General features: G+C 43.2%; 1 protein-coding gene across 2 annotated transcripts in view; it reads right to left on the bottom strand.

The window, feature by feature from the left end:
• Positions 1-27,373, bottom strand: part of LOC106610753 (leukocyte tyrosine kinase receptor-like) — a 72,266-nt gene that overhangs the window by 25,594 nt on the left and 19,299 nt on the right. For both annotated transcript variants that reach the window (XM_014210289.2, XM_014210290.2), the window contains exons 2-12: positions 17,824-17,913; positions 15,237-15,386; positions 14,748-14,976; positions 12,595-12,734; positions 12,348-12,488; positions 7,484-7,633; positions 5,024-5,124; positions 4,588-4,748; positions 4,218-4,312; positions 966-1,064; positions 545-719 (exon numbers count right to left, since the gene is read on the bottom strand). In XM_014210289.2, the coding sequence (XP_014065764.2) occupies positions 545-719; positions 966-1,064; positions 4,218-4,312; positions 4,588-4,748; positions 5,024-5,124; positions 7,484-7,633; positions 12,348-12,488; positions 12,595-12,734; positions 14,748-14,976; positions 15,237-15,386; positions 17,824-17,913 (1,531 nt within the window). The remainder of the gene's footprint in view (positions 1-544; positions 720-965; positions 1,065-4,217; positions 4,313-4,587; positions 4,749-5,023; positions 5,125-7,483; positions 7,634-12,347; positions 12,489-12,594; positions 12,735-14,747; positions 14,977-15,236; positions 15,387-17,823; positions 17,914-27,373) is intronic.

The raw sequence follows: 27,373 nt of genomic DNA, 5'->3' as shown, positions 1-27,373 counted from the left end.
GGCTTGGCAGGGGCCAGATTAGGAAGAGAGAGTGAGCAGTGAGCACAGACAGACTAATCTATGCCTCCAGCCGGTGAGTCACGCTTCTCACTCTGCCTCAGTCTTTTACACACACACACACACACACACACACACACACACACACACACACACACACACACACACACACACACACACACACACACACACACACACACAGTCTGATCCCATGTAAGACCCCCCCATCTCCTAACCTGGATGATGTGGAAATCAATCTTGACACTCCAGAGACTTGCCTATATTCTATAGGTCTAGCGGATACGTGACATGAAGGTGATGGTAGTATTTAACCTGTATTCATTCAGTTGACTGATGTCTCAGGTCAGGCTGCTTCCTGCCAGCTGTCAATACTGATGTGCAGATACAATCATTGGTCAGGGGGCTTGTTTCAAGAATCTTTACCCTAGGGTTTAGTCTAGTGTTCCGACTGCAAAAACAGTTGTTCTCTCTCTGTGGCTTTCATATTTCTACAAGATTAGAATAACATAGCAAAATTTCCACCCACATGTATCTGTTGGTGGCTGGTACCCTCCAGGTCTGCACTCCTTTGAACGGGCCCTCCTTGCCCACGGTGACACTGACATTGGTGTTGCGGTATGCGCTGTCACACTGGGCCTGGGTGGGACCTCGGGGGCCACTGGCCCCACAGGATGTGAACCACCAGGTCATCAGGGACACCTCTGAGGAGAGGAGACAGACACATGAGTCACATGTCAGTCAACAAACAAACTCCCTGTGTTGCATGGAAAGGAGAGAGACATACATATAGTGGAGCAGCTGCTGAGGAAATCAAAGGAAATTACTTTAATGGATGCACCTGGTGTATTATGCAAAATTGAGGGGAAAGGCTCTACGAAAATCGAATTGCAAAGGCCATTGGTCATAGAAAGGCTAAATATATTCCATTAGAACAGCTGGTAGTGTACCTGAGGCAGAGGGCTCTGGGAGGGGGCTGAAGAAATCCAGTTCACTGATGGAGTCCATTTCATGGAAGAATCTGTGTCCGAGCAGCAGGGAGTTGAGATCTGAGAGGTGGGAGACAGACACATTCATCTCTACAGTCTACAGACGGACCAGAAAAGCATTCTCTTTCAAACGACATCTATTAATAATGGTTTCTTCAAAGACGGAGACAGAGATAGGATTTAGAGCATAGACGTGTTTTTGTGAGGGCAGGATACAGTCCAGTTGAGTATATAAAAAGGCATAAGCTGCAGGATTGAGGAGATAGAATAAGAAAGACAGACAGACTTATGGAGAAAGTGAAGAAAGACAAAGGGGCTTCAGGAAATAAGTAATAATTGTGAGGGAGGATATTGTGAAAGTCTTAGCAGGAGACAAGATAAGGGAGGTTATGACTTAGGAGCTGTAATTAGCTGTGGAATTCTGGAGGGTCTGGAGATGTGCTACAGTAAAACGTAATAGGGCCGATAAATCTGCGTGCCGATCATAGCACGCCCAACTGGTGCCTGTCTGGCGTCGACAACCCGCAGCCACCAGTACCATTTGCCCTTGCACCAGACTCTGCAAGCACTCCCGCCTCCCTCCCAACATTTACCTAACCGCATTGTCAATTCCTATCAAATTAAACTAATGTTGGCAGGCTTCGGACCAAAGAGTTTCATGGTAGAGAAGAATCGATGGAGCGAAGAAGATGTGTCCTCGAGCGTGACAATAACTTGACACTGGAACCCACTGTTGGCGTACAATTTTATTGTCGGATTGCAGATTTCGAATCCCGTGGAGACGCATTCTACGTCGGTTTCCCTCTTTCAGAAGCAATCAGGCAGTGTGTGTATCATTGGGCCTCCTGGGGAGCTCTCCAGCTGCGTTGGAAACAGTGGTTAGCCATCGCATCTGTGTGCATCATTCTTTCGGTTAAGACTCCTCTCTGTCTTTGACTGTTCTTCAACAGCTCTATTGTTTCCAGTCATTAGAAATGCTCTATCAGCCACAGGGCTCTCCAGAGGGTGGTGCGGTCTGCCCAACGCATCACCGGGGGCAAACTACCTGCCCTACAGGACATCTACAGCACCTGATGTCACAGGAAGGCCAAAAAGATCATCAAGGACAACAACCACCCAAGCCACTGCCTGTTCACCCCACTGTCATCCAGAAGGAGAGGTCAGTACAGGTGCATCAAAGCTGGGACCAAGAGACTGAAAAACAGCTTCTATCTCAAGGCCATCAGACTGTTATATAGTCATCACCAGGTGGCTTCCACCCGGTTACGTAACCCTGCACTTTAGAGGCTGCTGCCCTATATACATAGACTTTGAAATCACTGGCCACTTTAATAATGGAGCACTAGTCACTTTAATAATGTTTACATATTTTTGCTTTACTCAATTCGTATGTGTGTACTGGATTCTATTCTACTGTATTTTAGACTATGCCACTCCGACATTGCTCATTATATAGTATATTCCTTAATTCCATTATTTTACTTTTAGGTTTGTGTGTATTGTGTGTATTGTTGTGAATTGTTAGTATTACTGCACTGTTGGAGTTAGAAACACAAACATTTCGCTACACTGCTAAACATGTGCTAAACATGTGTGTGTGACCAATAAAATGTTATTTTATTTTATTTGATAAACGGTCTCATTTGCAACTTCATGGGAATGCATCAGTAGTTCTAATATGGCGTTGTTCTCCACTGAATGTCATTCCTAGAACTAGACACATATGCTTTGGACTGTATTCAGGTGCTCCTGTACAAACTTCATGGCATCCCGCAGGTGAATGCCACATGTCAGTGATATTGGCAACATGAGCTTATAGCCATCATCCAGTTGACCTTTAACCCTCTAGAGTCGATGTCCGCGCCCCTTGTGTAAATCTAATTAGCATAATAAAAAATCCCCATCAAAATGTGGCAGTTTAAGCTTGAGATATCTGTTGTTGTTTTTTGCATTGGATGCGTCTCAATCCACCGCATCCGCCGATGTCGCACTTCCACATCTGCGATGAAAGGTGACAGAGCTGGAGAGGTGTTTGTCAGACCATGAGACATCCCGAAAATCGGTCTTCTCACAAAATCATCTGTAGCGTCTGAACAATTTACCCTACGAACGATTTGGAAAGGTGCGACTCTCACGAACACGTACATGTCGTTTGCTCGTCTGAAGGTCCCCCGGTACCAGTAGAAAAAACAAATGTACAAAAGTGTTAGAAAACATTAGGAAAACCTACTCTTTCCATGACTTAGACTGACCAGGTGAATCCAGGTGAAAGCTATGATCCCTTATTGATGTCACTTGTTAAATCCACATCAATCAGTTTAGATGAAGGGGAGGAGAGAGGTTAAAGAAGGATTTTTAAGCCTTGAGACAATTGAGTCATGGATTGTGTATGTGTGCCATTCAGAGGGTGAATGGGCAAGACACAAGATTTACAGTAAGTGCCTTTGAACGGGGTATGGTAGTAGGTTCCAGGCGCACCGATTTGTGTCAAGAACCGCAACGCTGCTGGGTTTTTCACGCTCAACCGTTTCCTGTGTGTATCAAGAATGGTCCACCACCCAAAGGACATCCAACCAACTTGACACAACGGTGGGAAGCATTGGAGTCAACATGGGCCAGCATCCCTGTGGAATGTTTTCGACACCTTGTAGAGTCCATGCCCCGATGAATTGAGGCTGTTCTGAGGGCAAAAGGGGGGGGGTGCAACTCAATACTAGGAAGGTGTCCACAATGTTTGGTTTACTCAGTGTATGTGGAGACTGTTTAGTGCCAGAAATATGGGTTGAATGTAAAAATATATATATATATATTTTTACACACACAAATGTTTCCGGATGTTACTTATATCTCTTAGATATATCTCTCAGACACTTCAGAGCAAACTTCATTTTTTGGGACTGTTGTTCCATGTAGTGAATCTGTTTTTCAATGCGTTTGTATGGGCAATTCAATATAGCTTAGTACGGGGCTATATTGGGGTTAAGGAACCTTATTAGCCATATCTTTATGAAAGAGGCCCCTCTCAATCAGTATGTAATCTGAAGACATTTAGGGAGTTTTACTCTATCACCGTTTGTTTGAGAGATTATTCAATGACGTGCTAGGAGCCCTCCAAATGGTTGCCCACTGTACTCTAGCCACAAAGTATGCTACAGTATCTATAATGAGAGCTGCCTTTGTGTTGTGTACAGATTGTGTTACATGGAGGGCTACCTGTGTCAAAGCATGCTGCCCCCAGGGCGATGTCATCTAGGGCGATGTCAGCATTGGAGCCTGGTCCCCACAGAGCCTTCACCTTGAGGTGGAACCTGGGTGAACACACATCACCATGAATGGAGGGAAACACAGAATGGCATTATTTTCATATTAGTTTAATTAAGTACCAAAAAGTACCTTAAATTCTTTCACACATCAGTCTATGCATTTCTTATACAGTACACTACAAACATATATTTTGTACTAACTAACACAGTCATCATTTATTCATGAACTACAATCACTCAAGAAACGAACTTTGAGCTTTTATGTGCTGTATGTTTGACACCTCTTGTCAGTAATTTAGCTGTAAATGATGGCACTGTACCCATTGAGGAGGGCAGGTAGCTGCAGAGTGATGTCCTGCCAGTTGTCTTTCCACTGTCCAGACCTCTCCCACACCAACGGGGACGCAACAGTACTGTTATCCTCTAGCGACAGCAGCACGGTGCCATTAAACTCCCCATAGAGATACAGGGAGAAATGCAACTGCAGACAGAGACATTGAGAACAGACGTTACGGTGAATTTCATGACATACTACTTGAAGACTTGACGATGGCTTAACCACCTGTGACCACCTGACTAATTTCAAAAAATGTAAGACTTGGCTACGGTTGTGAGATTCTGGCATCTTTGAGGGTGTTTCTAAAACTTCCTTAATGAGGATGTCTAGAACTCATCCGTGAGTCATCAGTGAACATGTAGTTAGTAGGGGAGATTGCAAGGAAGCCATTGGTGGAAAGATATGTCTAATTTTCTCACCTGACAGGCTATGGTAGAGACCGGTCGGGGGAAGGAGGAACTTCGGACAGACGCTTTAATACTGGAACTGTTCCCTCTCACCGCCAGGAACAGGAAGTGCCCTGGGGGGGGGAGACAATAACCGCAACACTGAGGGGAGTGAACACTGAAATAATTTTGCACCACTCAAAAGGGCATGACTGATAGAGCTCTGAAGAGAACAGCTTGTCAGTCCTCATCTGCAAAACACTATATATTGCCTTGGTGCAGTGCTTGTTAATTTGGAATGAAACCAATTGGAGCTATAAACTGAAATGCAGAAGTCAGTGACAGGAAATCAATTCTGCAGAAACATGGCACGTTTTACCTCACACCACATCATGCTGGGCTAAATATAAAGTAGTCAAGTATTATAACTGATTATAAATCATCTACAAACTTTCCAAAGGATCTTATTCAAATATATTCTGTGATAACCCCATAGGGCAGGAGTATTCAACACTTACCCTACGAGGTCTGGAGCCTGCTGGCAGGAGTATTTAACTCTTACCCTACGAGGTCTGGAGCCTGCTGGCAGGAGTATTTAACTCTTACCCTACGAGGTCTGGAGCCTGCTGGCAGGAGTATTCAACACTTACCCTACGAGGTCTGGAGCCAGCTGGCAGGAGTATTTAACTCTTACCCTACGAGGTCTGGAGCCTGCTGGCAGGAGTATTTAACTCTTACCCTACGAGGTCTGGAGCCTGCTGGCAGGAGTATTCAACACTTACCCTACGAGGTCTGGAGCCAGCTGGCAGGAGTATTTAACTCTTACCCTACGAGGTCTGGAGCCTGCTGGCAGGAGTATTCAACTCTTACCCTACGAGGTCTGGAGCCTGCTGGCAGGAGTATTCAAATCTTACCCTACTAGGTCTGGAGCCTGCTGGCAGGAGTATTTAACTCTTACCCTACTAGGTCTGGAGCCTGCTGCCAGGAGTATTCAACACTTACCCTACGAGGTCTGGAGCCTGCTGGCAGGAGTATTCAACTCTTACCCTACGAGGTCTGGAGCCTGCTGGCAGGAGTATTTAACTCTTACCCTATGAGGTCTGGAGCCTGCTGGCAGGAGAATTCAACTCTTACCCTACGAGTGTCACGGATCCCTCCGGTACTTTCATTACGCACACCTGTCCCCTATTCCCAGTGATTAGTAATTGTATAAGTGTGCCCTTGGTTTACCAGTGTCCTGTCGATTATTGTTACAATGTCCGTTGGTTCGTGTGAGTACCTGGGCTGTGTGTTTTGGCTTTCGTGGCATTGTGGATTGCACAGATGATTACGGGTCTTGTCCCGTGTGTTAATCACTGTGTGCTTGTGTTATTTACTCTTTTGTTTGGGTTTCAAACCTGTGTTTTGTATAGTGTTTGTTTGGTCTTCGTCCCTGTGCCTTTACACGGAACGCTGTAATTTCAGTATAATAAAAAAAACTATTACGCATTCCTTGGGTCTGTCTCCAGAATCCTTTATACCAACGTGACAACGAGGTCTGGAGCCTGCTGGGTTTCTATTCTTCCTAATAATTAATTGCACCCACCTGGTGTGCCAGGTCTAATCTTTCCCTGAACAGAGGGGAAAAGCAGTGGAACTGGCTCAGAGGTCCAGAGTTGAGTTTCAAGTTCATAAGAAATTCCTCTGACTAAGCCAGTGTTTGCCGAACTCGGTTCTGGGATACCCCAAGGGGTGCACGTTTTGGTTTTTGCCCTAACACTAGACAGCTGGTTTAAATAATCAAAGTTTAATGATGAGTCGGTTATTTGAATCATCTGTAGTGCTACGGGCAAAAAACAAAATGTGCCCCCCTTGGGTTCCCCAGGATAAGCCATTAGATTCCCAATGTTTTGAAAACTTGAATCTGAATAGAAATTCCATTGGAGTCCAAAAAAACAACATGGATTTCCAGTCTCTGTGTAATATGAGAAACATGGAAAGAAACCTGAAGGATCATCTTTTCCTATACAGTCTTCTCATATTTCCCCTCTCTTAGCTCAAGGACCTGATGGACAAGACTCAGCAGCACTTGAAAACCAATTCTCAGAGGACACATCTAACCCTAGAGCTGTAGGATACCATCATACCTCCATTTACAACTCCTGGTCAATTGCCTATTGGGTGCAAAAGGTGCTTATACTGATGCCTATACAAGGTGCTTATACTGTATTTCACATATGACAAAAGGGTTGCAAGATTGAACAGTGAACTGAATTTTCAGTACACTGTGTGTCCACCAGTGTTTAGTGACTGAGTAAAAAACAATACCCAATTTACAGGATGAGGACCAGTCTAGAGTAAAATTGGTACTTTATACAGCACAATGCAATAACCAACCTCTATTTATGTCTAGCCTGATAACGGCGCCATGTATACCCCCTTCAAATAAAGTGTTAGCCAGCAATTTTAGGACTGGTACCCTTTGAGTGACCTGGTGTGTTTTGCACCATTTACCTTGGGTGTTTTGCAGAGCTGTCCCCAGCATGTCTTTACTGTGTTCTAGTTCCTCCCCACTGACCCTCCTCCAAGAGGACAGCTCACTGGACGTTGACCAGCCACAGGACCCAGGCTCAAAGGAACAGTGGGCTCCATAAGGCAGAGTGTCTGCATGGGGACACAGTTGACCAAAACATACTCGCTTCACTGACTCATTCAGTACCCTATACACTTATAAATACAGATACAGCTTATACAAATGAAAGCTTCTAGAAAATGATAAAATAGGACATAGTGACTAGGTCCACAGACTCCCCTTTTCAAAGACCGCCTTGTACACCAATTTGAGCACTCCCAGCGCATTATCTTTTCTTCTCAGAATGTAGTGGCTCTTGAGTATGCAAAAGGAAGGCTATTCTACTGTGCTGAACCCACAGCGTCTCTCCAGGGTCACACTATTCAATAGGTCTTATTAGGTCTAAGCAGGGTAGTGTAAACAGAATTGCCCAACATTCATACAATATAAATACTAGTAGCAGAGCTATGCTTTTGAAACAGCTGAAATGTACGGCCATTTTCAGGATATTTGAAACTGGTTTTAATTGAGTTTTCACCTGAAATTGCAGTAACAGCTTACAGTTACATGATATCTGATATTGTCAACGAAGCTTTAAGAAAGGAAACCTCAACAGCATTTTTCCCCTCTTGGCTGCTCTGAGCCACCATCCAGGAAAGAAGCGTGCAGCAAGAAGCTAACCAACTCACCAGGGAATTATCAAAGTTTTCAGTCGCAATTTTGCGTTTACCTCATGTAATGACTTCCATGATATTGATAAAAATGAAGCCTGCCTACTGGGCACATCACGTCATTTTAACATGGATAATTGGGTAATATTTGGTTGAGAAGTTGATCAATAAGATTACAACCTACAGTATATTGTTCACCTTTATTTAACTAGGCAAGTCAGTTAAGAACAAATTCTTATTTACAATGACGGCCTACCCCGGCCAAAACCGGACGACTCTGGGCCAATTGTGCGCCGCCCGATGCTTGGATATTCATCCACTTAAAGACAGACAAAAGTTAGTTGAATTTCCAATGTGTTATCATATGCTTCAACCATCTAAAAGCACAACCAAATTCCAATTGAAAAACAATGTCTGGTTTTTGGTTTAGTTGGCATCCAAATGTCTAACTGCGCTTTTTAAAGGGCCATTTAAAGGGATACTTTGAGATTTTGACATTGAATCCCTTTATCTACTTCCCCTGAGTCAGAGGAACTCATGGATACCATTTTTATGTCTCTGCATGCATCCTATGAAGGAAGTTGGAAGGAGTTTTGTGAGTTAATGCTATCTAGCGTATTAACGCAATGACTGGAAGTCTATGGTATCTACTAGCATGCTAATAGCTACCATGCACTTTCAGTCATTGCGCTAACGATAGTTAGCAATTGCGCTAGTTAGTGACTTCCTTCAAACTGCACGCAGAGACATAAAAATGGTATCCACCAGTTCATCTGACTCGGGGGAAGTAGATAAAGGGCTTAATTGCCAAAATCCTGAAGTATCCCTTTAAAAGCACACTAAAGTTCATGGGAATACAATGTCAGATATTTTGTTTATTTATACATGCTGCGCTTCGTCTAATAACAGATGCAAATGACCTGGATTGCAGTCGAGATTACATTAAAAGTACATGGTGCAAGTGATCAATGCCGTTCGAGATTCTGCACAGAATTTAACAGCAATTGTGAAGATCTCTACTGACCTGCGATGACCTATCTTGAACATCCACGCTTTATATACAGTAATAACACAAGAAGAAATGTATAGTTAGAGTAACCTCAAAATATGGCCATAGATGTGTTACTCATTTCAAAGTTGAATGTTACATTAGTTTGTTAGATAACATTAACTTTAGGCTATTTAATATATTACAAAATGAATATTGAATTGTGTTTGGTTGAGAACACAACCAAATAACAACTTTTAAATGAGATATATCTACTGCTTGGTTAGTTCCATCTGAGCCACTGGCTTAATCCCATTCTTTAATTGGTATTTTTGGTTGAGTTGGAAATGTGAATTCAACATATAATTTGTTAACTTGTTGACAAGTTAATAGGCTATTTAATTTATTTCAAAAGTGATACTGAATTGTGTTTGGTTGTCAAGAATTCTTTCCACCTCATAGCTTGTTTTTTGTTCTGCCATGCACTGTCAACTGTGAGACCTTACATAGACAGGTGTGTGCCTTTCCAAATCATGTCCAATCAATTGAATTTACCGAAGGTGGACTCCAATCAATTTGCAGATTGGATGATCAATGGAAACAATATGCACCTGAGCTCAATTTCGAGTCTCATAGCAAAGGGTCTGAATACTTATGTAAATAAGGTATTTCTGTTTTTATCTTTAATACATTAGCAAAAATGTCTAAAATCCTGTTTTTGCTTTGTTATTATGGGGTATTGTGTGTAGATTTCTGAGGATTTGTATTTATTTAATCCATTTTAGAATAAGGCAGTAACGTTAAAAACTTTGGAAAATGTCAAGGGATCTGAATACTTTCCGAAGCCACTGTATGTGATAAAGTATGGTCACATTTAATATGCTCTGTTAAACCTTCCCTTTGGAATGACTTTGATAGCAGCCTAGTAGTTTTGAAGTGGAGATCTTTCAACAATCATTCTCACGATATCACATTGGTAACAGTCAGTGACAAATAGCTAAGCAGGGCTTGGTTAAAACCCTGGATGAGAGACCAAAAGGTAGCTGTAGATATATCAATTCTCCAGTAGGAGGTGCTGCCCTGCCTGTTGTTTTTTTTCTGTTAGTGGATATAACGTTGAACAAATTAAACAAATTAAACATATTTTATGCACGGTTTTTTCTATGTTTACATTTGGTTACCATGATGACATAATCCTGTGGTTGAAATTTCACCCTCAAAACAGTTTACGTTGATAACTTTTTTCAAATCCAATGTATTTCCCACGTAGATTCAACGTCACAAACGTTGACAAATGACGTTGAAACAATAGTGATTCAACCAGTTTGTGCCCAGTGTGCGGTTTGTTCTATGGTAACTTTAATACGCTGAAACTGTAGTTTTATATTCGTATGAGAGGGGTAAACATTCATGTTTGATATGCTAACGTTACTAGCTAGCATTGATAGCTAGCTGTTTTATTGTCTTGCAAACTACATTTAGCTAATGCGTGTACGAACAAAAAAATGAACCCACAATTCACGTGCTTGTGAATTGTTGCATTATTCAAGAGTGTGCTATGGTTTAGCTGCATTATTCAAGAATGTAGCTTGCTAATATGTTTTAGAGGAAAAGTTGCTTGCATAGTTGAATAGCTTGCAAGCTTACTGGCTAGTCAGTACCAGTGGCTACTGTGATACTAATATTTACGGTAAATTTTGAGCTGCAGAACGAGAACGTCACATTGCCAGCCACAACGAAAAGTCAGGCAAGGCTGTAACGTACATTGAAAAGTTTATGTACATCAATGGAGGCTTTTGAGGGGAGGACGGCTCATAGTAATGGCTGGAATGGAGTCAATTAAATAATATAAACCACATGTTTGATACCATTCCATATACTACATTCCAGGCATTATTATGAGCAGTCCTCCCCTCAGCAGCCTCCACTGATGTACATATTATGTCAACTGAAATCTTGTCACGCTGCATCTCCTCAAATGTTTGTCAATGAGAATAGCCTCTTAATTACCTACTGGAGGTACAAGTTGTATTGTCCATGTCTGAACCATTCTTTGCATTGAATGTGTTTTGAGTGAGTGTTAAGAGGGCTTTTATGACTAATGGTGTTGATGTGAGCATTGATGCAAGGGCTGCAAGCGTTGATTGCTACCTTCATGTTGTCACTAACTAATCAATTCCCTTTGTATACTTTCACAAAGCTGCCGTTTAAACGAGCATTTACATTCAAATACCAGCATTAATAATGGTATTTCAGTTCCAAGTGGTGTCTTGGAGAAACAGTACATTAATTAAACCCATAGAGAATGGTCCAAAGAAAAATATTAGCCTTAGTGGAAGGACTCTTTTGGCACATTTCTGTCTCTTAATGCAACGCCCATCTAGTGGTTGTTACACTTAGAGAGAAGGAACTGGCTGAGACACACAGTAGAGAGAAGGAGAGCACTTACTGTTGGCTAATCCACTGCCTGCAGTGAAAGGATTAACAATTCATCATGGCCTTAAACTTTAATACAGTTAATGCAGGTGGCATGCACCCTGCCAGTGGTACCACACTCTGTCTTTGTGGCTTGTCACATCACTCTCGTCACTTCTAATTGCATTAATTTAATCCAATGAGAATACCCAACGCAAAAAAAGATGTGATTTAAGATGCTGAAACTCTTTTTCCTTTAGGCTTAGCTGTTTCAAACATAATCTGATCACTACCTTATAAGATTTACTTTGAAAAAAAACATTGTTTTGGTGAGGTTTAAAAAGAAAATCAAAGCTGGCAATGAATTATGGTGAAGCCCTATTTGAAATTTCAGAACGTTACACAACTTATTCAGATTTCTCAAAGTACGAAGTTCGGATCAAAGGTATACACATATTCGACAACATCTTTCTTGGAAAGATCAGATGCAAGTTACACATACCTAGGGCCCAGAATTTGTCCTAGCCACATGATGACCATGAAAAATCTGGACCCTGAATTCAACGTCAGTAATGTCATTGTGACGTTGTTGCACTGTTGGAGCTGCTCTTAGGGATACAGCGAGATTCTGGCAATCAAGACATTTTTCTACTTTTCATCTGACTCTGGGTAAGGAGAAAAACTGCTTAATTGCCAGAATCTCACAGTATCCCTTTAAGGCCTTAGACTCACCACAGATAAATCCCTCATCCTCCCCTAGGGGGCAGTCACTGTGGAAGTCACATACTCTCGTCTTGTCAATGCAGCCTCCTAGGTCACAGTGGAAAGAAGTGATCTCGTCACAGTCTGTGCCCAGCTGTAATTCATGGTGACCTGGAACAAGAAAGAGTTCACATTTAGTTTCCAGATTAGTTTCCGGAAAAATATCATAGCATTTTTATGTTTCTATTAACGTTCGGAGATGTAATTCAGAATTTACCCATGTCACAGTCTATGAGCTCCAGGGAGTCGAGGGCCAGAGTGCCCCTATCCTTCCCCAGGCAAGTGGAGTAGAGCAGGGTCACCTGGAAGGGCTCATCCACCTCTCCAATCACCGTCTCCAGCACCTCCCACTGGGCCCTGTTCCAAGCAAAGAGAGGGTTAACTGTGCATGTGTGTGTGGGTTGGCTCTCCTACACTTGTGGGGACATAAAATCCCCAAAAAGTCCCCACAAGGATAGTAAAACAAGGAACATTCTCCCTTGTGGGGACATTTCCCACGTCTTCATGAGGACAAAGGCTATTTTAAGCAGTACCCAAGCAACCATTATACTACACTTTATATTCTACTTAAAGATTATATTATGACATTTTAGATTTAGGTTTATACATTTCCCTCTCAACTGAAGTCAGCATAACATAATATATTATGTCCACCATCTCAACATCTGCTCATTTAACTATTTTTAAGTGCAATCTACAGTGCCACTTTTTGGGATGTCAATATGAATGTTATGTCTTTGTTTGTCATTTTGTCTAATCATTGCATGTTCTGTATGTTTTTACATCAAGGACCACTTTAGAAACAAGTGTTTTAATGAATAATGTGCTATCCTCTGGGGACACATTGTACATATTTTTGTATATCTTTTGCCCAAATAAAATTCAATTCAAACTGTCTAGATTCCAGTCTTTCTTGACAACATATGTTCATATTTCATATTTCTGTTCATATTGGCTCTATGCTGTCTCTGCTCCTGCAGTACCATACAACAACCATCCCTCCACGTGAGGTTCCCTGAGCTCAATGACAGCACAGGAGCTAGGAGAGGTTCCCTGAGCCCCCCCCCTCTCCCCCAATGGCTGGTAGAGCATGGTGTTTGCAACGCCAGCATGGTGTGTGCAACGCCAGGGTTGTGGGTTCGATTCCCACGGGGGGCCAGTACAATAAAAAAAAAAATTAAATGCATGAAATGTATGCATTCACTACTGTAAGTCCCTCTGGATAAGAGCGTCTGCTAAATGACTAAAATGTAAATGAGACCCCCAAACCCATTTTTGGGAGGGAGCTAAATGGAATGTTTACATCGCCTTTCAAATCCAAGTTTAAATTCTAATTACATTTTTTTTTTTTACGATAGGTGCGCCTTTATTCAAGAATATTACATGAGATGCTCTTAAAAGCCCACTACTATTACTACCTCAGCTAATAGGTACAAATGTGTCTGCACATTACGGTGGGTGAGTGCTGAACATCATACAGTACTGTACATTCTGTGAAAAAAACAACTTGTCAAGCTGAAAGCTTTCATTCATTTATTCATTAATTCCATCTGTTTCTTCTATATGTCCACCCCTGTTTATACAGTATGCCTTGCTTCCAGTGGAGATTAAGGTGACCTGTCATCCCCAGTACTCACCATCTTACAGTCTGTGAGTTAAAACCTTTTTCATAATGGACAAGCACTCCATTACTCTCCAAATAAAGAGGCCAGGGTATAACCTTGTTGCCCATCCCTCCACGCTACTGTCCAGGCCAATTAGGTCCAAATTCATTTTCAGGGTCTGCATTTGGAAACAAAATGCTTTTATCTGGTCCCAGAATGCCTGTGCCCAATATTAGATCAATATTAAGGACATTTGCCCAACAATAGTTACACAAAGATGATCTCTCTCCATGTCAAGGGATGTAGTGGTATTTCCATGCCATACTTAAAGCTTATTGTATGGGACTTTATCCCTCTAGGCATCCCAAGAACCTTCACTTCAGTGCATTATAGCAGAATGATCCATGTATTTCTTAAAACAACCACTTCAATCCATCAACAGACTGAGTACCGTATAGTTACTAGCAGTGTTTCAATGCAATGCTGGCCCCTTTCTTTTACTACTGTATTAGGTGGATGTGTATAGAGTTCACCGCCAGATTTCATCACTAAGAACGTACTCAAGATACATTGTAGAGTACCGTAAGTACCGTAAGTAAGTTACATATGGATGCAGTGTAGAGCTAGTACCGCAAATGCTACTACTGTAGGCATACAAAATAGAAATTGTTGAGAAGTTGTGTGGAATGTTCAAGTGAACAAGCATACAATTGAAACATAAGAGGCTAAACATGAGCATAAAATCTAGTCATAAGGCCTTGCTGACCTGGTGCCATCTTGGGCTCTGCCACTGAGAGCTGTTGTGCTGATGACAGATGCTGAGTCGACTGGTTTCACTAAGACTGAGAGGTTTCCAGCGGTGGGCCCTGACTCAAAGCGGGCCAGCTGCAGATGGCACAGTGGACCACTACTGTAGACCACTGGACTAGTGATGTGGTATTCACACTTTCTAGATGCCCTGGAGGCAGCGGAGGCACTCAAAAGCAGGAAGTGACCTAGAAAGGGAGGGAACCAGACAATAATTTCCCAGAAGTAAAAAAAAACAACAACTGTTGATTATAGAGCAAAACAACATTTTAAAAATGTGCCCCTTCTCTCTTGCCTGTTTTCCCAGCACTCAACACCATCTATCTAATGCCTCCATTACGTCTCTCTGAATATAGCATACTACACCATGCTCTCAGTGAGATAAAAGGAGTACCACATTAAAAGTGTGAGTGAAAAACACAATTTGTGACTGTGCTTCCTCCCTTACCATCAGAGCTCCCCTCCGAATGGTCGCTGACCGGTCTCATGGCCTGTGTGCTGGATCTGTGTTGCTGTGGTGACGTGACCCTCCAATCATATCTGATGCTGTGATTGGAGAAGATCCAGGAGCAAGGCGATTCAAAATCACAGGAGGTAACTGCAGGAGTGAGGATAAAGAGTTCCATTAGGTCTGAGACTGACTCTACGGACCTGCCACACATTCTTGCTCAACACTGGCCACTGTAACTGTATGATACCATTTACATTGTACTGTATTCATTGATGTCAACATGGAATTCAAGAGGAAAACTACATCTGAAATAGATTTGTAATCAAATGAGTTGACAGTATTTATACAAATGAATGAAATGGAGACACAACCCACGGAAATAATTATCCTTATCTGATGCCAATTTAGGCCAACATGGCATCCTGCTTCAGAAGTATGACAAGATTTTTATTTATTTTACTAGGCAAGTCAGTTAAGAACAAATTGCCCTATGGGACTCCCAATCACAGCCAGTTGTGACACAGCCCAGGATCAAACCAGGGATTGATCCAGGGTCTGTAGTGACACCTCTAGCACTGAGATGCAGTGCCTTAGACCACTGAGCCACAGCTCCTTCACTGTGTACTCCACTCCACCAATAAATAGTTCCTTACATGAGAAGAAGAAACTCAAAATGCCCATGGGTGAAATTAGCAGAAATTAACCAAATCTCAGGGCAATTATCATTTGAAACCATTATGGTTACAGTAAATTAGCTTCAGTATAGACTTCATCTTCAAGGACAGCATAGAATTGGAGCGATAATCTCATGATTGCTGACACGTCCTTGGTACAGTTACCACAGTTTGTGGGCATTACTGTTTCTACTGTAATTCTGAACACATTCAGACAAGCAATGCAGAGTGAGCCACATAATTGGTAGCCTCACAGGGGTCAGCGACATTTTCCACTCATACCAAAGGAGCTCTCTGACATGCATTATCTGAGAGCACATTTACCAGACTCCGATAATGGCAATACGCAGACAGCTCTGCCTACCTCCAAGAACAGCACATACAGCATATTCAGTAGAAAATGTCTATTTAGTTTGCCATTGAAAACTTTTTATAAAGCATCTCTGAGCCTTAACAAAAGGCCATCATTAAATATCAAATCCAAATAAAATTGTATTTGTCACATGCCTTGTAAACAATAGGTGTAGACTAACAGTGGAATGCTTATTTACAGGCCCTTCCCAACAATGCAGAGATAAAACAAGATGAGGAATAAATACACAATAAGTAACGATAACCTGGCTATATACACGGGGTACCAGTACCGAGTGGATGTGGAGGGGTACGAGGTAATTGTGGTAGATATGTACATATAAGTGACTAGGCAACAGGATAGATAATATGATAGATAACAGCAGCAGCAGCATATGTGATGAGTCAACAGAGTTATTGCAAAAAGGGTCAATGCAGATAGTCTGGGTAGCTATTGGTTAACTATTTAACTAACTCTTTAGTGTCTGGAGTCTGCTACACTCACACAATCATGCACAAATTACTCATGTCAGTACATATTCAGTACAGTTTCTTCTCAGCAACCAGAATTGACTAAAATGACCATAGAAACCCTGCTTAGTGTTTGGAGCTGTTATTGTCCGTTTCAGACTAATTCCATTTGCGCTTGAAATTACCTAAAGTGTAGTGCTGGAGATATCTAGCCTTTCTCCAATAAGACACCAACAAGACAATTCAAAAGCATTTTATAGTTCAAACTAAGAATGCTGCTTCGTGACTGATGAAGCTAGTCATTTGTGAACGATCAGACATTGAAACAGCAGAAGACCAGGGAATGTCAGTCTGGAAGAGGAAAATATACATTTTTAGAGGCTCCATAACTGGCATGGGGAATCTAACCAAGTGAATGTGTGAGGGTCCTGAATGAGTGAAACCATTAATAAGAAAGCCATTCCTCTCTTCTGGGACGCGGAAATATCCTAATGGAAGTGGTTAGGTGGAAAATGTAATTTTTTTTATTTTTTATTGCAATGCAGATTGATGGGTTACTATAAATACAAGCATGCTTTTGTCATGAATAAACAAGGCAGACGAGGCTTTTTGTGTTAAACTCCATTTCAAGAGGGTCTTCATTTAATGAACAAACAAGACTGAGAACGCAATGCTTTTGACTTCAGACTGTGTCACGTTTTATAGTTAAAGATGTTGCAAATCAAAATGAACACATTACCAATGTTGTAAAAGCTGTGACAAACACTGCATTAGATTAGTGCTTTCAATGGTTTAATTCACTCTCTGCAGACCACACAGACTACTGACTACCTAAGAGAAACGGCAGCCCTATAAGGCAAAACAATGAACAACCACAGACACCTGAGCCTTAATGTCCCAGACACACATGACCATTAATGACACTTAATAAGTTGGGTTCCATACACACTTTGAATATTTCACTAACGATATGGGAGAGTATTCTATGTGACTGTGTCAATAGCGTCAATAAGTCAATAATGAATTCTTCTCCTGGTCTGCTAATGACAAACAGCTTGCTGTGGCTGTGTCTAAGTGAATAGTCTTACTTTGGCTCTCGTCCTCAGGCCTCAAGTGATGGGGGAACATGAAGTTCTCCTCCAGGGACTTGTCCAGTAAAGCATGGCTGGAGCTGCTTACTGAGAGAGAGAAAGAGAGAGAGAGGAACAAGTGGTTAGATGATTGCTGTTATTGACTGTGCGTCCCGACACCAGAGGATAGGTGGCTTACTCAAGTGTTCTCTGATGAGGCCTTTACATATAAATTGCACTCTGACATGTTGAATATAAATGTAGCAGATGAATGTGGCCAAATGCTTGATGTTTTTGTTGTCCTACAGTTTCAATAATGAATCTGAAGCCCACAAAAGATAATTGCTTGTCATATAACCTTGGGAAGGATCAATTTGAGTTCACAACGAGTTGTTGTCGCTGACGCATATGAACAAGATGTTTGTAAAAGGTGAGTTTGTACTGTAATAACATGAGGTTCATAACATTTATAAGGCATTATTAACAGCTTATAAATCCAAAACTCAAGAGGTACAGTATAGTATTACGACTTGAGCACAATTACCTAACATTACTTTAGAATACATTTGTTTACATGGGCTGAAGTTAACAATCTGTTAACAACATGGCTTGAGTTCTACACAATAACCAAAAAGTGTTATTAAAAACTCCTTTGCCCTGTTTGAAATTGGCACACACTGCTTTGGATAGTAGTATCAAAGTAGATCAACTATCAGTACAATTAGATTAAGCTCTGTTTTGAAATAAGTCATTTTTATGGAACCCATTTTTTTAATAGCCCAATTTAGCTCTCATGAAAAACGGGGACAATAAGTTCAATACAAGGTAACCATTACAGAACAGCTCAGAACCTTCTCTCTGGATTGCCATACAGTATATTGAGTCCTCGCATTGTAATATACATTATTATCACCACTTTTGATTAAACACAACCCCTGTCTTCGGGCCTGTTTTAATCTTGGCAATAAAACCTCCACTTGTTTATAGAGGATGGAACATTAAGATATGCATCTTAATCGTATTAGTTAGGAATGCCTCCTCCCTGAATCTGTCTGTCCTTAGATTTCAATAACATCAGCTGAACTTAATTATCAAGTAATCCCTTTGGCTACGGCTTGTCCACACTTACTCAGTTAAATGAGGGTGGAGGGGATCAGGCTTGAATTTATACATCCTGGTCAGTGAGATTTACATGAAAATAAAACACTTGGAAAAACAAATTCTGGAAACCATATTTAAATGCCTTTTAATCTTCTACCACAGGAAGCATACAAGGCAATCCGGGATCTCAAGGCAGCTAGGTTTTCAGAATGTGTTAAAAAGAAAATATATATAAATAAACTATTCACAGAAGAGCCATAAACAAGATCAGGCAGCAGAGAATATTGCAAGTGTGAGAGCTCTGTTTTACCAAGGTACATACTGTAGGCCTACATTACAGTAGTTCCACAGAGTGAGAGGCAGCAGAATAAGAATACCAGCAAGAATATCTATGCAAACAACATTAGAGTTGCCTCATACACAGCCCACAGAAAACACTCCTCTCCCAAACACTCTATTTTATATGCATCATGTTATTTCTGAACAGGGTGCAACATCAGCACCGTTACAGTAAACCCTTAGAGGCTTAGGAATTCTAACACAAAGACCTGAATAAAGCCCTACTCAAGTTTCCTGATCCCTCTGACTCAAGGCTCCAGACTACCGACACATCTCTGACTCGCCAAACAGGAACTCAGCCGAAGTGATTGAAACAATTCAAATGTGTATAAACAGATTAATTATAGACAACAAGCCCAATTCAAAACAACGATTGACGAATTTGAACTACAAAGTCACACAAAAATAAACTGGACATGACAGTTTTAGCTCAGTGGAGTAGAGGGCCGGAAACAGGACACAACACCAACAATCAGAGCCCTGGGGGTTGATGGACAAATCATGTGACACACCCCACGGTCCAATTAGGATCAACACACACTAACAGGAATAGGGGTTTTCACTGGGGGTCAGCATAACTCAACCTCACAAGACTGGACAAAAGAGACAATAAAAATAAGTCAATACTAGTATCGTGTCATTCTAAAGATTGACGCCTGTATGAAAAGCTCACATGACAATAGACAGTCTGTATGTTGCCAGATGCTGAAGAAAAACATACGAGACATGGCCATGCTTGTGAAATTGAATTATAAAAAAGCAACTCACTAGATGAAGTAGGCTGTAACTATATTGGGTAAGATGCCATTTTTAATATTGTATAAAAACAGATGTTTCACTGCAAACACTAACATATTTTCTCAGCTTAGATGCCATTAGATGCCTTATTTGCCGTTTGTCACACCAGCCTTCGCTATGGCTCCCCCTCCTGTCCAGCTCAGGCGTTAGGCGTCGACGGCCTTCTAGCTGCTGCCGAACCTACTGCTGGCAAACGCCCTTCACTCATCAACCCCGGACTTGTCTCGTCATCATTACACACACCTGGTTCCAATCCCCACTCTATCACTGTATATATACTCCCTCTGCCATTTGTCTTTGTCGGTCATTGTAAATGTTACTTGTTTTCCTTAGAGGAATCTCTCCTACTATTTCCTCTACTATTTCCTGAGTACTTTATATTTTGAACTTTGTGTTCGCCCTGGGCCTTTTTGTATATGAACATACATTTTGAGCACAACAACATTTGGGTTTCGTCACACTTTGATCTATGGTGCTTAATAAATAAATTCAGTAGTTCTAAACCTGTGACTGCCTCCTGCCTACTCCTATCTACACCAGTGACAGAATAACCGACCCAAGAAAACAGGAAGCAGCAGGACATCCCGACCTCTCGGCTGTAGGAGCAAAGCTCCACCACCACGACTGGTGCCTGGAGCGCCTCGGGACTGCCATGGACGAGGTGCTTCGGGCCATACGCCAACTGCAGGCTACACCACCACCTTCCCAGCTCCCCGCGGTCGTTCCAGCCACCCCACCACCATCTACATTACCTAGTCCGATAGGCAACGTCCACCTGCCCCTCCCGGAGGGGTTTGACGGCACCCCAGCTCATTGTAGGGGGTTTCTCCTGCAGTGTGACCTCCACCTGGCCCGTCATACCGGGATGGCCTCCGAGAGGGACAAGGTGGCCTTGGTGATCTCGGTGCTGACAGGCCGGGCTCTGGAGTGGGCGCACGTTGTCTGGGAGAGTGACGGACCAGAAGTGCAGTCCTATGAGCGCTTCCGTGCCGTCTTCGACCACCCTACAGAGGGCCGAGAGGGAGGTGAGAGGGAGGTCTCCTCCGTATACGCCAGGGGTACAAGACAGCGTCGGAGTATGTTCTGGATTTCCGGACAGTGGCAGCGTCCACTGGCTGGAACGACCAGGCCCTGTTGACGGTTTTCCGCAGCGGGCTACAGTCGGACATCCAGACCGAGCTGGCCTGTCGCGATGAGGACCTCACGCTGGACCAGCTCATCGCCATGACCATCCGCCTGGATAATCTCCTGCAGTGCCCTTCGCCGCCCATCCCGGGGGTTTGGGTCTCTCCCAGGAACCTCCAGCGAGATTGAGCCCATGGAGGTGGGCACGACGCACCTTCCCCCTGAGGAACGCCAACAGCAATGTCAACAGTGTCTCTGCTCCTACTGCGGGGAGTCGGACCACCCCTCGAACACCTGTCCCAGAAGGAGAACCAGGTGATTAAGCGACAGGCCGAGGAGCACTCCTGCACCTTCCCAGGTAGGCGTGGACGTGCCTTGCTCCTCTCTGTCCACCCAGCCCGTCCTTCTCCCAGTCACCTTCCCTGACTATCCTGGGCCCCCACTGAGTCCTGCCCTAGTGGACTCAGGTGCTGCAGGAAATTTCCTACACCGGTGAGTGGCCTTATCATTACGCATTCCTCTAGTCCCTTTTCAACTCCTATCCCAGTACTTGCCCTAGACAACTGTCCCCTAGGAACAGGACTGGTGCGCCAGACCATGATTCCCATTTCCCACACAGTTACTCACAACCACCTTAAACTCTCCTGCACACCCTGCAGTTTTAGGTTTCAGGGGAGGTGTCTCTGTGTCAATCTGTGCCACCTCCGTGGAAACCACCAATGTCCCTATCCCGATGGAGTACTGGGACCTACAGGTGGCCTTTTCGAAGACTCATGCCACGTGCCTGCCCCCACATTGCCCATTGGACTGCACTATCAACCTACTGTCTGGTTCTAACCTCCCGCGGGGGCACATCTATCCTCTCTTGCATGCAAAGACCGAAGCCATGGAGGCCTATGTCCAGGAGGCACTGGCCCAAGGATTCATTCGTCCGTCCACCTCTCTGGCCGCCTGCAACTTCTTTTGTGTGAAGAAGGAGGGAGGTCTCCGCCCCTGTATCGATTACCGGACACTGAGTAAAGCAACTGTTATATTCAGTTATCCCCTGCCTCTCATACCCACTGTGATCGAACAGATGCACGGTGCTAAGTACTTTACTAGATTGGATTGACCCAGTGCCTACAACCTGGTGCACATCAGAGAGGGGATGAATGGAAGACCGCCTTCAGCACCAGCACTGGGCACTATGAATACAGGGTAATGCCCTACAGCCTGACAAATGCACCCTCACCCATTCAGCACTGCGACAAGAGCCCTCACCTGCCCACTGTCCCGAGGGGCGTATCTACATGCCGTCTGATGTGCGGGACTGTCTCCTCGCATGGGCACACACAGCACTTTCGGGGCACCTGGGTATAGCCCATACTATCGACTGTCTCTCTGCCAAGTACTGGTGCCCCACCTTGGCCTGGGACGTCTGGGTTTAAGTCTCTTCCTGCTCGACCTGCGCACAGAGCAATACACCTAGACACCTCCCCTATGCAAACTCCACCCGCTGCCGGTTCCACAACGACCCTGGTCCCATCTCTCCGTGGACTTTGTCACAGACCTTCCTCCCTCAGAGGGGCACACCACCATCCTGGTTGTTGTGGACCGGTTTTCCAAAACCTGTCTGGTCTCCCTACGGCCCTGCAGACCGCGGAGACTCTCTTCTCTCACGTCTCCAGCACTACGGGATGCCGGAGGACATCATGTCTGACCGTGGTCCTCAGTTCACCTCCCGTGTCTGGAAGGCTTTCGTGGAACGACTGGGGCTCATGGTCAGCCTCACCTAAGGATACCGTCCCCAATCAAATGGGCAGGGGGAAAGGGTATATCAGGAACTGGGTAGGTACCTTCGTAGTTACTGTCAGGACCGGCCAGGGGAGTGGGCTGCGTTTCTGCCTTGGGCAGAATACGCACAAAACTCCCTCCGTCACTCCTCCACTAACCTCACACCCTTTGTGTTCTAGGCTATCAGATCAAGGTTCCTGCGGTGGAAGATTGGTTCTGTCACACCAGCCTTTGCTTTGGCTCCCCCTCCTGTCCAGCTCAGGCGATCAGCAATAATCGACAGCACCATGGTGAACAAAGGGCACATATACGCAAATACAATCGGTGGGAAGAGAGGCCAGGTGTGCGCAATGAAAGTTCCAGAGGGATCCGTGACAATTGAGATTGCCTGCAATGACAACAAGCTCAGTCCAATGATGCTGTCACACACTGCCACAGACCATGACTGACCCTCCTCCGGACCGCTTCAAAGTACAGGCCTCGGTGTAACGCTCATTCCTTGGGCGAGAAACGCGAATCCGACCATCACCCCTGGTTAGACAAAACCGCAACCCGTCAGTGAAGAGCACTTTTTGCCAGTCCTGTCTGGTCCAGAGATGGTGGGTTTGTGCCCATAGGCAACGTTGTTGCCGGTGATGTCTGGTGAGGACCTGCCTTACAACAGGCCCTCAAGCCCTCAGTCCAGCCAATTGCGGACAGTCTGAGCACTGATGGAGGGATTGTGTGTTCCTGGTGTAACTCGGGCAGTTGTTGTTGCCATCCTGTACCTGTCCCGCAGGTGTGATGTTCAGATGTACCGATCCTGTGCAGGTGTTGTCACACATGGTCTGCCACTGCGATGGCGATCAGCTGCCCGTTCTGTCTCCCTGTAGCGCTGTCTTAGGCGTCTCACAGTACGGATATTGCAATTTATTGCCCTGGCCACATCTGCAGTCCTCATGCCTCGTTGCAGCATGCCTAAGGCACGTTCACGCAGATGAGCAGGGACCCTGGGCATCTTTCTTTTTGTGTTTTTCAGAGTCAGTAGAAAGGCCTCTTTAGTGTCCTAAGTTTTCATAACTGTGACCTTAATTGCCTACCGTCTGTTAGCTGTTAGTGTCTTAACGACCGTTCCACATGTTCATGAATTGTTTATGGTTCATTGAACAAGCATGGGAAACAGTGTTTAAACCCTTTACAATGAAGATGTGTGAAGTTATTTGGATTTTTACGAATTATCTTTGAAATACAGGGTCCTGAAAAAGTGACGTTTCTTTTTTTGCTGAATTTATATACAAATACAATCAGTTGGAATAGGGGCCAGGTGTGCACAATGAAAGTTCCAGAGGGATTCGTGACAGGTTCGCCCTGTGACTTTTTGTTTTTGAAGATATATTTTGAGCACAACAGCGTTTGGGTTTTGTCCCGCTTTGATCTATGGTGCTTAAAAATAAATTCAGTAAACCTGCGACAGCCTCCTGCCTACTCCTCTCTATACCAGTGACACCATTTGCCATTTGGCTTCAAAATAAAGCAATTGTTGGTTCAATTTAACAATTGGCATGTTTTATTGAAAACACTAAAATGCATAAATTGATGTTTACTTTGGGGACGTTGGCTTCTTCGCTAGCTACTGACTATCAAATGAAGCAAAGATGTTTCCAGAGTAAGGGATTGTTTGACTGTTTAACGTCACATGTGCGGTTCAAAGCTGAGATGACGCCCTTAGATTGGGTCTAAAAATGTAACAAAAGAAAAAGATATTCAATCATCAACCACAGGATATCTGGTCATCTTCAGAAACACAAGGAATGGATGACCTGGGTTCATAACCTCCCTGCCGTGCTCCACATTTAGTTCAACTTCAAAGGTAGCGCCTGGTGTACCCTGCACGCACTACAAAAACCCCACACTTGGTAAAAAATTTGAAATGTTTACTCTTGATAACAGCCTTTTGTGTACGTTTGAGCGATTTGAATTGTTTGCATGTGTTCCATTTCACCTCACACCTTTCATCCTCTGAGATCTGCGAAACAGAACAAACACCTGCAGTAAAACATTTAAATTGTCACACAAAATGGACTTGAAAGATATTTAGTTCAGGGAACACTGTAGCTTACAGTACATTCTCACACTGTGGCGTTTTGCTCATTATATTTTCAGTCTTTTTTTCTTTCCAAGGGTTCCAGTACATAGTGGATTATGATAAGGTAATACATCAGTACTGAGCTATTTCAGATATTTCCAAATTGTATTCTGACCAAAAGGGTGCCCAAAACATATAATACTTGATATAATCTGTAGGAAAATGAACTCATTCACAGAAAAGGTCTTTAGAAGGGAGCAATTTATTTGCAATGTTGTTTTAATGAAATCCATATCCAAATCCTAAGGCATGGTTTGTTGTAGAGGGACATCAACTAGAATCAGTGGTCTGCATCATTCCCAACGGACACCAGTTTACATCCTGTTTAAGTCATGCACTGTCTATTCATGCAGAAACGCCTAAACATATCAGATGTCTCACACATGTTGGTGTTAAAAGCTCTGCAGGATGTACAGGAGCTGGTGCTGTACCCACTGAGAGGGGATGTCCAGAGGGATAGACTAATAATACATCTTTGGCAGTGCATGGGCAATTTACTGAAAGGCATAAACCATGGCGCTATTCTTCCAATGGACCATTGAATGCCTGTCACAGTGATACAACTCACTCATCATCACCATCTTTCCTAAGTCACCAGAAAAGCAACATACAAAGCTATGAAGTTATTTACTGACTTGAAATAGTGGGAACTGGAAACTAAAAACAGCACAACAAAAAAAACTATCAAGACAGTCAATTTACTATCAAGGCAACAAAAAAAAGCTCTGGTAGAGAAAGAGCCGAATATCATATCACAATGTTCTGAGCATCAGCCTTGCCTTTTTCTAATCTAGTTTACGAAAGTTCAATCAGGAAGGCTGGCCTGAATGCTCATTTAACTTCATCCAGTAGGCTTAACATAATTCACTTTGTTTCCTTTTCTACGGGTATATTGGGAATGAATACAAATGTATCATCATCAACATAGCGTCTTGCTTCTTCTCCTCTTTCCTATTAGCCATGTGTGGAATGTTTTTCACCTATTTACCTCATAGCCTTTAAGCACGGCACAATAATGCACATTCATCACGCTTGCTGTTTAACCTACGGGCTCACTCTTGCAATTAGCACCTTCCTCTCTCTCAACCAATGGGCTTAAATCTTGGGATGTATTTAAATGTCAACCTACGCTCGTTCTCTCACTTTCTCACTTTTCGACAACCATCCACCTCCTCACCATCACCAGCTATAATAACCTTAAGGTCTGTCATCAGCGGGGGAAAGGAGTTCCAATGATGGAAACCAGCAGACCCGCATAGGGCTACCTGCTATCACATCATCTGGCTCCGAGGATCTTCCCTTGGAGACAAGACCATTCCCCAAACCATTTATTCAAATGTCATAATATATTCCGTCATTGTTGTTCATTCAGTTAAGCCTGTACTCGATTGAATTAGCTGAAGGTCCAAGTAGTAGTCTTCATTTAGCCAATAACTACTGCTTTGATGAACGTAACAAGACCTGCCAAATGGAATCTTCATTATTCACAAATGAATGTTTCTGTAGTGATGTGGCTGTCACGACTTCCGCTGAAGTCGGTCCCTCTCCTTGTTCGGGCGGCGTTCGGCGGCCGACGTCACCGGCCTTCTAGCCATCGCCAATCCACTTTTAATTTTCCATTTGTTTTGTCTTTGTTTTACACACCTGATTTCAATTTCCAATTACATGTTCATTATTTAACCCTCTGTTTTCCCCATGGTTTTTGTGCATGTTTGTTTTATGTATTTCGGTCCTTTTGTGTGGGTGTCACGTCCTGACCAGTATAGGGGTTATTTTGTTATTGTAGTTTGGTCATCAAATGACTTAAATGTCAGGACGTGGCAGGGGGTATTTGTTTTATATGGTTCGGGTTGTATGTGTATGTAGATGGGTGTTTGGTTTATGTATTCCGGGGTTTTTTGTATTGTTCTATGTTAGTATAGTTCTATGTTCTGTCTAGTCTATTGTAGTTCTATGTTTAGTTTATTGGGGTTGGACCTTCAATTGGAAGCAGCTGGTAATCGTTGCTTCTGATTGAAGGTCCTATAATTAGGAGTTTGTTTTCATGGGGGTTTTGTGGGAGGTTGTTCTTGTTTTGCTGTACGTTGCCGTCAAGACTGTTTTTTCATCGTTCATCGTTTTGTTGTTTTTGTTTGTTAATAAGTGTTTACATTAAAAGTTCATTATGAGCACTCCTCACAACGAACGTTACAGTGGGCTTGGTATTTACTACATGGAATGTATATTATTGAGTAAAGTTACTTTTATTACTCATCTCTGCTGTCCTGCGCCTGACTCCTCTGCACCAGCTACACCCAGACCATTACA

This window comes from Salmo salar, chromosome ssa09 (assembly GCF_905237065.1).
Source record: "Salmo salar chromosome ssa09, Ssal_v3.1, whole genome shotgun sequence".
Taxonomy (NCBI): domain Eukaryota; kingdom Metazoa; phylum Chordata; class Actinopteri; order Salmoniformes; family Salmonidae; genus Salmo; species Salmo salar.
Note: the sequence above shows the minus strand (reverse complement) of the source record. Positions and strands in the feature narration are given on the sequence as shown.